Here is a 17846-nt window from a genome sequence, read left to right on the forward strand (position 1 = left end):
GTTCAAACTCAATTTGTTTCGGGTGTACCTTCTTTGCTTCATAAACATTTTTAGGGAATAGGTTGCTAAATTGACTTCTTAGTCAATTTAGCAACCTTATTGGGGATGCTGCTAGTCACTATATGCCTGAGAGATCCCCTTCTGAATTCTGATTTAAAAAAAAGCTTCATCAAGAGAAATAATACATTGAAGCACTTGCAATCCCACTTCTAGTTTTATTCATTGCTGACAATTGTCTCTTCACGGAATAGTGACACAATAGGATTAGAAGAATCTAAGTCTGCATCATTATTGACCAATTTAAATCCTTAATCCTTTATGGCAGATACTCCACTTGTTTGAATCTACTGTAGTGATCCTTAGCAAAAGTGATCCTCATGAGCTCTAAACCCACAAGACTGAAACCCAGACAGGCAAAGAGATATTAAAACATTAGCTATATTTGCCTTCTTTACTACACCATTCAGAAGCAACACCACTTGTCCCGCTTCATTTTGGCTCCATCTTTTCCAATAAATGAACTATATTCCAATTATTGAGCAATGATTTGATTGCTCCAAAAAGAACCTCAAAGAGGGGGAAAACTATTTATAGCCAGAATACAAAATATTCCAACAAGAAACATTAGAGTATTTCTTGCTCTGTAATTAAAAGTGGACCCTCTTCAAGAGCATGCTTCTAAAGTATTCAGCTAAAAATTAGAATATTCAGCACAATGACCCATAAAAAAGGAGAAAATCCAGCTCAAAATCTTGCATCACAGCTGAAACACATCTTAGGGATCAAGGTGTGTGTGTTTGGGGGGGGGGGGGTGTTTAATAGCCAGAAGACGAATATTTCTATCAAGATAAAATGAAAATCAGTAAATTTAACACATCAGAAGGCTCTCTTTTTTAAATAACAGTCGAGGCAGGCTGATCCTCTTCAAGAATATCCTTATAGAGTTTTCAACATATGACAATGGGATAAACTATAGAAGGCAGCTCAACTGGTCATGACCTCACACACAGCTGAAAATGCATCTTAAGGACAGAGATATTATGAAGAGGTAGGGCGACCCTCTTCCTCCAGAAAGATCAACTAAGCAAGGGAGCTGGCAGCCAGTGTAAAAATTTTTGTTGAAGGAACAATGACTCAAGGTTTGAAGAAACAGGACGTTCATGGGTTAAAGTGGGTTTGAACTTTAGAGATTTCAGTTGCTAGTTACCATTATGAAATTTGAAGACAATTTTTCAATAAATGAACTTATTCTCTCTCTCTCTCTCTCTCTCTCTCTTTCTCTCTCTCTCTCTATATATATATATATAACTAGTTTATTATAAAAACATGTTACCCAATACACTAGCTGTATACAGCGGACACACTAGGACAAGGAAGAAAGAAAAAATAAGCAAGAAAAGAGAAAGAAAATCTAGGAAACATTCAAGGAGGCCAAATAATAAAGGAACCCCTCAACTGAAATTTGCAACAAAGTCCACTCATACAAGGGCTTCAGGAATAGATATTTCAGCTTAACCAAGCTAAGCTCTTTACCCTAAAAGCACCAAGCGTCACATTCATGTGAAAATTTTATTCTCTTTCTTTTATAGCTTAGCTGGAGATCATATCACTTTCCATGACCACAATTAACTTTGGTGCAAACCAATTGTGAAAATTTATGATAAAACTATCTTCTCTAAATGACTAATGACATTACAATGTTTACAGAAACCTTCATAGCAGTTACAATATATTAAAGCACTATGGGGGATGAACCCATATTGTTGTGCTAATGAGCTAAAAGTAAAGCTAAGCCAATAACTTCCTATATCATGAGGGAGAAGAAAATTAGCATCTAAAAATGCATCTGCTATATAGGAAGAGATGTATATATATATGCAGGCTATGGCTATCACCCAAAACATTAGTGCACTTCTAAATTGCAGAAAATATACATAAATAAGTATTCATGAGATGGCACTCACCTGATTAAGCATCCACTTTAAGCCAACTGCAGCTGTGCATTCGTTCTTTGAAGCACTACTGAGCCAATCTAGATTATAGATTTTATCTAAAGTCTCAACGATTGTTGAAATATTACTTCTCCTAACTTTAACAGAGAAAANGCAAACCTTTGGCTTGGTAGATCTTATGAAATGATACTATATTGCTTTGCCTTCAAAGATGGTCCATGTGGTTTTTTTTTTTTTTTTTAATAAACTCCACTGCAAATAACAATTATGACTTGCTTTCAGCCAGGGAGAAAAAAAATTATGAGTTGCAACCTAATTACATTAGCTTTCTTCAATAACTTCTTAAGAGCATTTTTATCAAATGTGCTAAAAATGCTAAATGCTATTTTTTAGCATTTTTAGCACCTCAAATGATTAAAACCCACCAACATCAAATATCTTAAATCTTAAAAATTTTAGCATTGAGCTACAGTAGAATCTCATTTATGAGACCCTATTGTAGATGCTAGAATTTTTTTATTTTTTATTTTTATTTATTTTTCTCCCTCCCACTCTCTCGTGTACCATGCCCTTTCTTCTCCCCCTCTCTCTCTCTTTTCCTTCACATTTTCTCCTTCTTAGACTCAAGCTTTCCTCTCTCTTTCCCTTTCTCCTTCTCAGACTCAAGCTCCAATGACAGATGAAATCAGTTTCAGAATCAATTTTGGCTTTGCTCAAGGTAAACATGGAAACGTGGCTTCATGGGGTTTGGTTTCGAAATTAGTTTCAAAATCAATTTCATGGTTCAATTTCGGCTTCATGGCTCAAGGTAAACATGGCTTCATGGGATTCGGTTTTGGAATCGGTTTTGGCTTTACTCAATGTAAACAACCGTGGTTGAGGGAGAGGATGTGGTGGGTGGATGGTGGTGCAGTTGTTGATCTCGTTGGTGAGGTGTGTGAGGCAGATGTAGTTGTGGAGGTAGTGGGTCTGGGTTTTATTTTATTTATTATTTTTTTTTTTTTGCTATTGTTTGTGGTTGCGGTGGATTTGGCTAGTGGCTGATGGCGGCGATGATGGTTGGATATGGTAGTTGTGCTATGGGTGGATGTGGATGTGGTGGGTGGATGTGAAGGGTTTTTTTTTTTTTTTTTTTTTTTTGGGGTGGGGGGGGGGGGGTGTGGGGGGAGGGTTGTTGTTTGTGGTTGTGGTGGATCTGGCTGGTGGTGGCGATAGTGGGTGGTTGTGATATGGTGGCCGATAGCGCTGGGGTGAGAAAGAGAGACACAAAGACAGCAAGAGGAAGAATAAAAAATAACAAAAAATGATAAAGAATGAATATTTAAGTGAAGTGTTAAAAAAATAGAACTTTTGATGTAAGGAATGTTGTAAAGTGATGTGTCATATGTTATAAAATTAGTTTTTGAGATGGTAAATGCTAAATTTTTTAGAATGTTTGATGGGAATGCTCTAATTGAAACTTGAAATTCAAGTCTTGTCAATTTGTCAAATCTCTCATCTTCAAATTTACTTGCCACCAAAAAAAAAAAAAAAAATTATAGAAGTGTATATGGAGACAAGTTACTCAGTGAAACTGCATTTTTCTTTCTTGATCAGCTGAAACACAACAAATTTCATCCAAAAAGGGAGGATAAAAAAGAATCAATAGAATATTAGTAGGAAGGGTAAAAATCAAAGAAGCTGAAGGCACAACACAAGTGCCACAGCCAAAATTTCAACAGGACAATGTCCTGTTGGCTCCTGTGGCAAAAATCTAAAGAAAAAAGAAGAGAGAGAGAGAGAGAGAGAGAGAGAGAAGTGAGTGAGTGAGGAGAAAGAGAGAATGGAGCATGTTATATACACAATCCTTGCTTTTTTAAATAACAGTCGAGGCAGGCTGATCCTCTTCAAGAATATCCTTATAGAGTTTTCAACATATGACAATGGGATAAACTATAGAAGGCAGCTCAACTGGTCATGACCTCACACACAGCTGAAAATGCATCTTAAGGACAGAGATATTATGAAGAGGTAGGGCGACCCTCTTCCTCCAGAAAGATCAACTAAGCAAGGGAGCTGGCAGCCAGTGTAAAAATTTTTGTTGAAGGAACAATGACTCAAGGTTTGAAGAAACAGGACGTTCATGGGTTAAAGTGGGTTTGAACTTTAGAGATTTCAGTTGCTAGTTACCATTATGAAATTTGAAGACAATTTTTCAATAAATGAACTTATTCTCTCTCTCTCTCTCTCTCTCTCTCTTTCTCTCTCTCTCTCTATATATATATATATAACTAGTTTATTATAAAAACATGTTACCCAATACACTAGCTGTATACAGCGGACACACTAGGACAAGGAAGAAAGAAAAAATAAGCAAGAAAAGAGAAAGAAAATCTAGGAAACATTCAAGGAGGCCAAATAATAAAGGAACCCCTCAACTGAAATTTGCAACAAAGTCCACTCATACAAGGGCTTCAGGAATAGATATTTCAGCTTAACCAAGCTAAGCTCTTTACCCTAAAAGCACCAAGCGTCACATTCATGTGAAAATTTTATTCTCTTTCTTTTATAGCTTAGCTGGAGATCATATCACTTTCCATGACCACAATTAACTTTGGTGCAAACCAATTGTGAAAATTTATGATAAAACTATCTTCTCTAAATGACTAATGACATTACAATGTTTACAGAAACCTTCATAGCAGTTACAATATATTAAAGCACTATGGGGGATGAACCCATATTGTTGTGCTAATGAGCTAAAAGTAAAGCTAAGCCAATAACTTCCTATATCATGAGGGAGAAGAAAATTAGCATCTAAAAATGCATCTGCTATATAGGAAGAGATGTATATATATATGCAGGCTATGGCTATCACCCAAAACATTAGTGCACTTCTAAATTGCAGAAAATATACATAAATAAGTATTCATGAGATGGCACTCACCTGATTAAGCATCCACTTTAAGCCAACTGCAGCTGTGCATTCGTTCTTTGAAGCACTACTGAGCCAATCTAGATTATAGATTTTATCTAAAGTCTCAACGATTGTTGAAATATTACTTCTCCTAACTTTAACAGAGAAAATCTCCCCGTTAGAGCTTACGTTAGTATGATTGTTTAACAATGTCTCAAACCATCCACTTCCGGATCTCTGCATTGACAAAATGGCGAAATATCTCACAGGATTACATGCACATTCAGCCCTAAATATGCACACACAAAAACTTCTATCAGTGAATTGCAATTAAAACCTTAATTAAATTTAAAGAAACAAATAATTACCTGCTATAAGTTTTAGGTTTAGGGTAGTGCACATAAGGAATCTCCCATGGTTCAATATTAGGTTCTGGACACGCCTTTTGGATCACTGGGATATTCAGAAATCCGGCCTTGCTGTGTGTGCTAATTTGCTTTACACAAATTGAGCATATATACACACCACATACCATTGCAAAGACCAAGACAATCATCCTCAACACCAAAGGAGATTTTTTTGGTGCCTTTGTGATAAATACATCCTGTAATGTATGAACTAACTAATGTTAAAAAAGCATATACTCTCACACTCTCTCTCTCTCTCTCTCTCTCTCTCTCTCTCACACACACACACACACACAATGATATGAGAATCTACTAAATTGGCTCCAAAAAAAGCCGAAATTCATAACCCCACCTGATTGAGCTACCCAGATGTTCAAAATAGGTTCATAACAAGAATACATGATATGGGTCTAAATAAATAATGCCTAGGATTGATAATTCAACATGATTGAGCTAGAAGAAGACCCATTGATTCCGTACAAAGAAGAAAATTAATGCCATACTAAAAGCACAATTCGTTAAAGCAGACAAAAATTTATACAATAATATGACTCGATTTCCACATTTTTTTATATCAATCTGAATATACTATCAAAAAGGAAACCTGGGTTTGCTTCAGCAGCAACATATTGGAGATAAATATATATATATATATATAAATAGCAAAGAAAGCAAAATAAAAATGTTAGAAAATTCATTAAAAAAATTATCAGAAAAAAACAAAAGAATCTTATACCAAGAATCCTCTAATCACAAATGAACTAAAAACCAAACCCACTTGCAATTTACCACCAAAAAAAAATATATATAGACAAACAAAAAATGTTAAAAAGAAGAAAGAAATTTCACAGACCTTGGTGAAGGAACAGAGATCGTCAGCCATTGTTTTTGAAGATCAAAAAGGAAGCGGAAGAAAAGGCATTTGGGGCAGTTCTTTCTTCGTTTCTTTCTTTCCCTTTTATTTTCTTGTTTTTCTTTTACCTTTTTTTCTCCCTCATAATTTTAAGCCATAAAAAAGAAAAAGGGAAGAAGAGAGAGAAAGAGGAAGAAAAGGCCGTTTTGATGGGTATGAGCTTTTTCTCGTGAAGAACAAAATGATTAGATGCTTCGACCGTTACACACGCTCACCAGCTCTGTTTCTGTTTCTTTAACTTTGTGGTTTTTCTTGTTTTTTTTGTTCTGTGTTTTGTGTATGTTTGTGTTTTTGTTTCCTAAATTTTTGTTTTTTTTTGGTTCAGGGATTTTCACAAACAGATTTTGCGCAACTAGTTGTGTTTGGTGTACGGCTACAACACAAACTCAAAACACACGCGGTGGAATTTGGAAACTAATGAACGACTGAAATGAATTGGATTTTGATCATATATTCACAACGATGTCGTTCTGAATTGGTTTAGCCTTGACCGGACAGCATGACTCCCACCCCCCACAAAAAATGGCTTGGGCGTTGACAAATTATTCTGAAAAAGTTTTTTCTTTTTGTTATGACGTATTGTTTGAAAAATGCTATTTTCACAGCAATTTTGTACAAAACTATTGATGATATTGATAAGGTTGTTATTACCGAGTAAAAAAAGTAATGCCATTTAAAACCAATAAAAATTTCAGTTTAAAACAAATACACAATCTAATTTTTGTGAAATTATTATGGCAATATTATATTTAATTATTTTGAACATAAAATGGGTTCCTTTTGAAAGCTTCAGGGGGTGTTTGGTAGAGTAGTTTGAAAATTGTTGTTTATTGTTTTTTGAAATACGTGTGGGTGAAAAAGTGTGTTGAAATGCGTGAAATGCTGTTTAAAAACTAAAAAATGTTGTTTGAAATGGCGTACCAAACGGGACCTCAATTATTGGACAGCAATAAAAGGGCCTTTTTTTTTTTTTGGGTGTGTGTGTCAATAAAAGGGTTGTTAAGAAAAGATTTGATTAGTTAACAAACTTAACAAATTAAACGTTAATGTGTCATGACTGTTGTTGTGTGCTTGACTTGTGCTTTTACTTTTTCTTGTCTTTGCTTCGCAAACAATTATCCATTATTTGATTTGTCTAAAAGTCAATTTTTGAATGCTGTAGCCAAACATGAAGGCTATAATTTCTTTTCTTTTCATTTTTTTAAGGAGGGAGGGAATGAGAAAGCGATGATTTCGTCCAGAAAATAATATAATATTAAAAAAAATTGTGAGGTTTTTTGGGGAAGAAAAAGACTGGGGATAGCGGAATTGCATCCTTTTATTTTTTTTGAGAATCCGAATTGCATCCTTGATATGGGCAAAAAGTAAATATATAATAGTCAAGCCCAATTATGTATCCTAATGTTTCTTTGTTGAGATTAAATTCTATAAGGATGGGGTGTAAAACCTATGTTTTACACCATCCAATAAGTGATTGCCACATTAGCATTTTACTTAAAATTTATTAAAATTCAATACATCCTATCATACCTAATAACATTTCAATAGATTCCCAATTTGGTTGGATTTATATATGGGTATTAGAATTGATTGAGTGTGATTGTGTTTATTCTTAAATATATGATAAGATGATGTGGCATGTTAGGATTGGAGGGGTAAAAGATGGGTTTTACACCACATCCTTATAGAATTCAATCTCTTCTTTGTTTACTTTATTAAAGGGTTTTTTTTTTTTTTTTTGGCAAATAATAATAAAATAAAATAAATAAAGCACAACTTGTTTTTGCGGTTCATTACTTTATTTAAAATTTTGAATTGTATAGCCGGATACTCCGCTTGGGTCTGGGGCCTAGGCCAAGGCCCAACTTTTCGACCTTACCGGAAATCCTTTTGTCGTTTTGGGAATACTGGTTGCAATTATTACTTTTTTTTTTAATTGTAAATTTTATTATAAAATAGTTGCCAAGTCGACTTGAATTACAGCTTAAAACTAAAAATGAGATAAAAACATCTTTCAGTAACACAGGTGAGTCTGTGACATGTATTGCATGCGTAGCAAAACTATGAATTACAAAGTTGTTTTCACAGCTTACATGAGAAAAATTAATTTACAAAAACTTTAACATATTGTATCGGATATCCAAAACAACACTTAAAAAAAAAGGTGTACAAAAGAAGCCAGTGAGGGAGCTTGATTTCTAAGTCTCATACAACAAAGCTTGAGTCATCTCCAAGAATAGCTGAATTGAAAGTATATTTAGTTAACATATAGGATAAATAATATAGGAAAAATGCTAAAATTATAAACTTTTTTATAAAATATTTTACAAATTGTTAAAGTGGTAAGTGTTATATAATATGTAAGTGTTTTCACTCCGTTTAAGATATTAAAAAATATTTAAACAATTCATAAAAGGCAGAAATGAAATGAAAAAAAAAAAAAAAAAAAAAATAAATAACTAATAACATATGTGGTCAGTCTCTTGGAGTCAGACTAACTGTAAATGTAAAATTAAGAAGAAAAAAAAATAGTAACTGATATAAGTTTTAACTTTTGAAGTGTATGACTTNAACTGTAAAGTCTCCGATAATTGAATAAGAAATCTAAGGTTCAATCCCCGCCATAAGTTGAAACTCTCAAAAAAAAAAAAAAAAACTTTCAAGTTTTCAATTCATTCCTTTTCTCCATCATTGATCATATTTTCCAACATCCAATGCATTTTTCGTTGATTTGTTCAATATATCCTAATTCTAAATAAATGTGATTTATACAAATGCACAACATTTACAAATTAATTGTAAAACACATTTTCAAAATATTTTTTTTATGTGATAAGTGAGATTCTTTTAATAAAAAAATGTAGGTAAATCTAACATACGTTATGGTACATACTACATACATGTATTTTACGAAGTATGTCAATTGGTGGGTATTTCTTCCCATAAATAAAATTTTCCTGAATAAAATTAAACTTTGTATATACCAAATTTTGATAATAGTTTTGTGGATCAAGTGCAAAAGAATGCATTTTCTCTATTCATCTGAACTCTAAACATTGGTTCCAAATACTGTAATTATTAAATTAAAACTGTTCCAATTGCATTAGTTTGTTATAGAATTTCATAGGACATATAAAAATATTTTCTTTTATTATTAAAATTTTCACATTATGTCACGTTTATGTTTCACTTTTCAAAAAAAAAAAAAAACTTATTAATATGTCACAATATTTGAAATGTAAAATAATTTGGTTAAAAGGCTAAAAAATCTCAGCATTTAGTGGTTTTGTTTTTATTCGTATTTTTGTGAGAAGAAGCTAGTTGTTGGATGTTAAGAGACTTAAGAGACTAGATTTTCCACCAAAAGAAAAAAAAAGAAAAAAAGAAAAAGAAAAGAGATTTAGGATGTGTTTGGATACCGCTTATTGCTGAAAACTAAAAATTTATTGTTGAAAATACTGTAACAAAATAATTTTTAAAGATGTAAATAGTGTCGTAGGATCTAGTTTAAAAGTAAGATTTACTTTTTTTTTTTTATATTTACGGATCTCATGAACAGTATACGGAATCCAGCCCAAAAACACAAACGCCAGCACAAATACAAACGTGTTGCTATCCAAACTAGCACTTAAGACTACGAATTTTTTCATCTCAAACATGGTACAAATTAATGAAATCAAATCCACTTGTTTTGGACAGTTTATTAGAACTGCTTTTCATTTCTATGTTTGCGTTTCATATGTCATTGTTGGTTTAAATTCCATCGCAGCCCAACTTCAGATTAATCATTAATTACATCGTACAGAAATTGTTGACAAATCACATCGATCGAGAGACGGAGATGTTGAAGAAATTATGATAATACTTCACATGTTTCAGTCTGTTAGGTATGATGCAATCGGAGAAAACAGAGCAAGGTGGTTGCATTAGTGAGCACAAAACAAGTTAAAAAAACACTTAAGTACCTGATTCAACGCTGATTACAAGTTATCAATGCAGTCCTGGTTTTACAATTTTTTTTTTTTAGAAAAGAAGTAATAAATAGCACAGGAAAGACATGCATTGTTCTGAGTAATTCTTTAGTATTTTTAAAATATGAAAAATGTCGCTCTTTCTTTTCATATTCATGGTGGAGTTTACCTATTAAATTTATGATAGGGTCTATCATGAATGTGAGAGAAAGTAATACCATTTATCTATACTCTAAGAATGCCTAAGAATTTTTGCACCGTTACTTGTTAGGTTATGACAATTTTGAGAACATCACTATCCTATACTCAGTGGCACGCTGATTACAAGTTATCAATGCAGTCCTAGTTTTACAATTTTGTTTTTTTGGGAAAAGAAGTAATAAGTAGCACAGGAAAGACATGCATTGTTCCGAGTAATTCTTAGGTATTTCTAAAATATGAAAAATGTCGCCTTTTCTTTTCACATTCATGGTGGAGTTTACCTATTAAATTTATGATAGGGTCTACCATGAATGTGAGAGAAAGTAACACCATTTATCCATATTCCAAAAGTATCTAAGAATTTTTGCTCCCTTACTTGTTAGGTTATAACAATTTTGAAAACATCACTATCCTGTACTCAATGGCAGCTCTATGAATTTTTTTTAGGGTGGTCATTAAGAAACTTAAATTATACAATATTTAATGAAAAAGATAGTTATATCTTATTATCAATGCTACAAGGTATATCTCTTTTAAAATTTTACTCAAATAAAATTTTTCTTGGATTTTTCTTTTTGTTTGTAAATGCCCAATATATTGTTAAAAGGACTAAAGTTTGACTACAAACTTAGTTGTAGCCTAAAACTACAACTTTCACTAAACAAATTAACATGATTACATATTTTGAAAATCTAATCATTGAATTATATGTTTTTTATGTTCATAAAACACATGTTAAGTTTCATGTCAATTGAATGTTATTTACTATTTGATCCATAAACTTATTTTAAAAACTCGAAAATTAAACATTTGATTGATGACATAAGTTATTTATTTTTAATCTTCTTAAAGTTTTGCAAATATGGAGGATATAAGAAAAAAAATGTAATCTAATTGTGAAATTGTTAAAATTCATATCTAACAAAAAAATATTAAGTGGAGTTGTAACCTTAATCTACAACCAAGTTTATTGCTAAATTTTGTCCAAAGTTTAATTATATTGGACCTAATAATATTTAGGGTGGTCACATTTTTTTAAGGTAAAAAAAATCATAAAATTTTTAAATTTTATATATAATAATTTTTTTTTTTTTTGGTGTGTGTGTCAATAAAAGGGTTGTTAAGAAAAGATTTGATTAGTTAACAAACTTAACAAATTAAACGTTAATGTGTCATGACTGTTGTTGTGTGCTTGACTTGTGCTTTTACTTTTTCTTGTCTTTGCTTCACAAACAATTATCCATTATTTGATTTGTCTAAAAGTCAATTTTTGAATGCTGTAGCCAAACATGAAGGCTATAATTTCTTTTCTTTTCATTTTTTTAAGGAGGGAGGGAATGAGAAAGCGATGATTTCGTCCAGAAAATAATATAATATTAAAAAAAATTGTGAGTTTTTTTGGGGAAGAAAAAGACTGGGGATAGCGGAATTGCATCCTTTTATTTTTTTTGAGAATCCGAATTGCATCCTTGATATGGGCAAAAAGTAAATATATAATAGTCAAGCCCAATTATGTATCCTAATGTTTCTTTGTTTACTTTATTAAAGGGTTTTTTTTTTTTTTTGGCAAATAATAATAAAATAAAATAAATAAAGCACAACTTGTTTTTGCGGTTCATTACTTTATTTAAAATTTTGAATTGTATATAGCCGGATACTTCGCTTGGGTCTGGGGCCTAGGCCAAGGCCCAACTTTTCGACCTTACCGGAAATCCTTTTGTCGTTTTGGGAATACTAGTTGCAATTATTACTTTTTTTTTTTAATTGTAAATTTTATTATAAAATAGTTGCCAAGTCGACTTGAATTACAGCTTAAAACTAAAACTGAGATAAAAACATCTTTCATTAACACAAGTGAGTCTGTGATATGTATTGCATGCCTAGCAAAACTATGAATTACAAAGTTGTTTTCACAGCTTACATGAGAAAAATTAATTTACAAAAACTTTAACATATTGTATCGGATATCCAAAACAACACTTAAAAAAAAAAGGTGTACAAAAGAAGCCAGTGAGGGAGCTTGATTTCTAAGTCTCATACAACAAAGCTTGAGTCATCTCCAAGAATAGCTGAATTGAAAGTATATTTAGTTAACATATAGGATAAATAATATAGGAAAAATGCTAAAATTATAAACTTTTTTATAAAATATTTTACAAATTGTTAAAGTGGTAAGTGTAATATAATATGTAAGTGTTTTCACTCCGTTTAAGATAATATTTAAACAATTCATAAAAGGCAGAAATGAAATGAAAAAAAAAAGATACACATAAAATATTACAAATTAAAATGAAACTCTTACTACCCATTTTGCACTTGCTATGTGTGAGTTTGGATAGCGATAGACCCAGCGTTTTGAGTGTCTACATTTTTTTTTATTGGGTCTCGTGCACTATTCACAGTACCTGCAAGTACTGAAAAATGCAAATCTAACTTTAAAACTAGGTCCCATAACACTATTCACATATTTAAAAATGATTTTGCTACTATATTTTCAGTTTTCAGCAATAAGCGGTATCCAAATAGACCCTATATATGAGTGAGCTTCTAAGCCATTTTGGGGGGCAAATTTTAATTCATAGTATTCAACTTTCAAGTTTTCAGTGGGTTCCAGATTTTCAGTTAGCTCAACTATAAAGTCTCCGATGATTGAATAAGAAATCTAAGGTTCAATCCCCGCCATAGGTTGAAACTCTCAAAAAAAAAAAAAAAAAAAACTTTCAAGTTTTCAATTCATTCCTTTTCTCCATCATTGATCATATTTTCCAACATCCAATGCATTTTTCGTTGATTTGTTCAATATATCCTAATTCTAAATAAATGTGATTTATACAAATGCACAACATTTACAAATTAATTGTAAAACACATTTTCAAAATATTTTTTTTATGTGATAAGTGAGATTTTTTTAATAAAAAAATGTAGGTAAATCTAACATACGTTATGGTACATACTACATACATATATTTTACGAAGTATGTCAATTGGTGGGTATTTCTTCCCATAAATAAAATTTTCCTGAATAAAATTAAACTTTGTATATACCAAATTTTGATAATAGTTTTGTGGATCAAGTGCAAAAGAATGCATTTTCTCTATTCATCTGAACTCTAAACATTGGTTCCAAATACTGTAATTATTAAATTAAAATTGTTCCAATTGCATTAGTTTGTTATAGAATTTCATAGGACATATAAAAATATTTTCTTTTATTATTAAAATTTTCACATTATGTCACGTTTATGTTTCACTTTTCAAAAAAAAAAAAAACTTATTAATATGTCACAATATTTGAAATGTAAAATAATTTGGTTAAAAGGCTAAAAAATCTCAGCATGTAGTGGTTTTGTTTTTATTCGTATTTTTGTGAGAAGAAGCTAGTTGTTGGATGTTAAGAGACTTAAGAGACTAGATTTTCCACCCAAAAAAAAAAAGAAAAAAGAAAAAAAAAAAAGAAAAAGAGATTTAGGGTGTGTTTGGATAACGCTTATTGCTGAAAACTAAAAATTTATTGTTGAAAATACTGTAACAAAATAACTTTTAAAGATGTAAATAGTGTCGTAGGATCCAGTTTTAAAGTAAGATTTACCTTTTTTTATATTTACGGATCTCATAAACAGTATACGGGATCCAGCCCAAAAACACAAACGCCAGCACAAATACAAACGTGTTGCTATCCATACTAGCACTTAAGACTACGAATTTTTTCATCTCAGACATGGTACAAATTAATGAAATCAAATCCACTTGTTTTGGACAGTTTATTAGAACCGCTTTTCATTTCTATGTTTGCGTTTCATATGTCATTGCTGGTTTAAATTCCATCGCAGCCCAACTTCAGATTAATCATTAATTACATCGTACAGCAATTGTTGACAAATCACATCGATCGAGAGACGGAGATATTGAAGAAATTATGATAATACTTCACATGTTTCAGTCTGTTAGGTATGATGCAATCGGAGAAAACAGAGCAAGGTGGTTGCATTAGTGAGCACAAAACAAGTTAAAAAAACACTTTAAGTACCTGATTCAACGCTGATTACAAGTTATCAATGCAGTCCTGGTTTTACAATTTTTTTTTTTGGAAAAGAAGTAATAAATAGCACAGGAAAGACATGCATTGTTCCGAGTAATTCTTTAGTATTTCTAAAATATGGAAAATGTTGTTCTTTCTTTTCATATTCATGGTGGAGTTTACCTATTAAATTTATGATAAGGTCTACCATGAATGTGAGAGAAAGTAACACCATTTATTTATACTCTAAGAATACCTAAGAATTTTTGCACCGTTACTTGTTAGGTTATGACAATTTTGAGAACATCACGATCCTGTACTCAGTGGCACGCTGATTACAAGTTATCAATGCAGTCCTGGTTTTACAATTTTGTTTTTTTGGGAAAAGAAGTAATAAGTAGCACAGGAAAGACATGCATTGTTCCAAGTAATTCTTAGATATTTCTAAAATATGAAAAATGTCGCCTTTTCTTTTCACATTCATGGTGGAGTTTACCTATTAAATTTATGATAGGGTCTACCATGAATGTGAGAAAAAATAACACCATTTATCCATACTCCAAAAGTATCTAAGAATTTTTGCTCCCTTACTTGTTAGGTTATAACAATTTTGAAAACATCACTATCCTGCACTCAATGGCAGCTCTATGAATTTTTTTTAGGGTGGTCATTAAGAAACTTAAATTATACAATATTTAATGAAAAAGATAGTTATATCTTATTATCAATACTACAAGGTATATCTCTTTCAAAATTTTACTCAAATAAAATTTTTCTTGGATTTTTCTTTTTGTTTGTAAATGCCCAATATATTGTTAAAAAGACTAAAGTTTGACTACAAACTTAGTTGTAACCTAAAACTACAACTTTCACTAAACAAATTAACATGACTACATATTTTGAAAATCTAATCATTGAATTATATATTTTTTATGTTCATAAAACACATGTTAAGTTTCATGTTAATTGAATGTTATTTACTATTTGATCCATAAACTTATTTTAAAAACTCGAAAATTAAACATTTGATTGATGACATAAGTTATTTATTTTTAATCTTCTTAAAGTTTTGCAAATATGGAGGATATAAGAAAAAAAAAATAATCTAATTGTGAAATTGTTAAAATTCATATCTAACAAAAAAATATTAAGTGGAGTTGTAACCTTAATTTATAACCAAGTTTGTTGCTAAATTTTGTTCAAAGTTTAATTATATTCGACTTAATAATATTTAGGGTGGTCACATTTTTTTAAGTTAAAAAAATCATAAAATTTTTAAATTTTATATATAATAATATATTTTTTTTCCAGACCAAGGTGGTCCTGTGACCACCTGGCTCTATCTTGGACCCGCCAGTGCCTGTACTTCACAAAAACCAAGATTACCATGCATGCTTTCTTTGCCAACCAATGCAATAATGCGACCCCCAATGCTCAAATTTGATAAGAACATTATACCAAACACGACCATGGTACCTCATGACTAATACTTCTCATAAATATTGAAAGAAACTATAGCTAGCATCTCCATCAGAGCCTTAATTAACGACCAATTTATCACACGTGGTAGTCATGAACATGTAAAAGTAAAACACATGCATGGTCCTTATTACTCTTTCCTTTAATTTCAAAACATCAACCCTGGACCACCCACCCTCATTATCTTAATCAACAGGTCGTGACTCATATATATATATATATATATATGACTCAAAGTAAGCAATCCTTGCATCTCTTGTACCTCCCGACTTTTCAAATTCGGATCCACTGCCAGATTTATTCTCGGGTCATTTTCAATTCCACTTCTATACGGGCACATAAACTTATACATTACACTAGCTAATAATATCATGTTTGTGCATGACTACAATTAAGAATAACTACACAATATAAACACGTTTCTAACTAATAAGCAATAGACAATATATATTTATAGCTTATAGTATTTCATTTGCAGAGAGGAAGTAGAGCAAAATTTTAATTTAATCTTTTTTATATTTATATGTTTAGATCATTGTTTTAGAAATCAGATAGAATTGGACCCGCTGGCTCAACAGGTTCAATTAAGAACCAGGCCCTAAATCGGTCCGGTAATAATGGGAAAATCAGCAAAAAACCAAGTCAATAACTGGTTTTTTTTTTTTTTTTTTTTTTGTTCTTTAATGGTTCTGACTTTTAAAATCATGATTTAGGTGCATGAATTCACATATAAAAGCACTTGACACAAAATTATAGTGCATGAATTCACATATAAAAGCTAGCATTTGACACAAAATTTAAATTATAGTGTAATTCGAAGGGCGTTTGGTGCAAAATTAAAGCGCATTTAAAATTTAAATATACTTGGCATCAAATTAGAGCAATTAAGACACTTACTACAAAATTGAAGTACAACTTGAATATGTTTTAAATCTTGATTAAACTTCCACTTTAATATATAATATATAGATTAAGTTTCTCGCCTACGAAGTAGTGGTTTATTAAAATTAAGGTAAATAACAATATACTACCTCTATTTAAGGCAATTATCAATGAAACTCAAAATTTTCAAATGTTAGGCTTTATCTCTCTATATTTTTAACTATATTGCAATGCTAAGTTGTCTATTCGAATTGACAGAAAATGAAAGAAAATTATTATTATTATATATAACCAATTAACTCAATCATAAAGAGGGGGAAAAGTAGAACTATTCGTATATAATATATAAAAGTGGAAGCTCAATCAAGAATCTAAGTAAAATTTTAATTGAACTCCAATTTTGTGTTAAGTGTTATCCAAATTGTCTTATAATTTGATACCAAGTGTTTACACATTTTAATTTACATGCAAGTTCCTGCATATATGCTTGAAAAATATAAAAAGACTCGATTTAAATTTATTAGTCTTTAAAATAATACTATGGGCCGGCTAGTCTGGTGACAACGAGCCGAGCTTTGATGCTGGGTTGGGTTGAAATGCAAGTAAAACGAATTGGACCCCATTCATGGTATCAAGGCCCAACATTACATATTCATTGACACATTCATTGCTAACCTCTTTAAGCTTGTTATTTTCGAAGGGATGATATCATGTACGAGTCTATGCCTTCACTAGTGCTTGAACAGTTGAAATCCATTGCAAAATTGCAAGTTAGAAATAATAAAAGTCCTGGTGAGTGAGAATGAGGGAATGCTATGCCTTGGCCCAACCATTAAAACATGAAGCTGTTCATTTTTCCCCCCTGGCCCAACTCAAACTGGAGTAGGCCTAGCATGAGAGATTGTGAGCTATCAAAATTGCCTCTTTAGAATGCAGCCTTTCAAAACAGTCTATTAATTAATACTAGTTGTTTCCGTGAAATTATGCATATTTATTTTTAGCAATTATAGAAATTTGTGCAATAGTAATGGTTTAATCCAGTTTATGCAAAGTGTGTGACGTGACTTTGTGTTAAAATATCATTCTTTCTCTTTTATGTGTGTATTTGTATCTAAAAAACAGAAAAA

The 17846-nt window shown here is 31.3% G+C and overlaps 1 protein-coding gene across 1 annotated transcript; it reads right to left on the bottom strand.

Moving 5' to 3' along the window:
• Positions 1–4845: 4845 nt before the first annotated feature.
• Positions 4846–6673, bottom strand: LOC112004218 (uncharacterized). The gene is made up of 3 exons (XM_065771980.1): positions 6109–6673; positions 5217–5452; positions 4846–5137 (listed from the first exon to the last, which is right to left on the bottom strand). Exons 1-3 carry the CDS (start codon positions 6136–6138, stop codon positions 4861–4863), a joined length of 543 nt encoding a protein of 180 aa, XP_065628052.1. The 5' UTR covers positions 6139–6673; the 3' UTR covers positions 4846–4860.
• Positions 6674–17846: the final 11173 nt, after the last annotated feature.

This window comes from Quercus suber, unplaced genomic scaffold (assembly GCF_002906115.3).
Source record: "Quercus suber isolate HL8 unplaced genomic scaffold, Cork oak 2.0 scaffold_52, whole genome shotgun sequence".
NCBI classification, from domain to species: Eukaryota; Viridiplantae; Streptophyta; class Magnoliopsida; order Fagales; family Fagaceae; genus Quercus; species Quercus suber.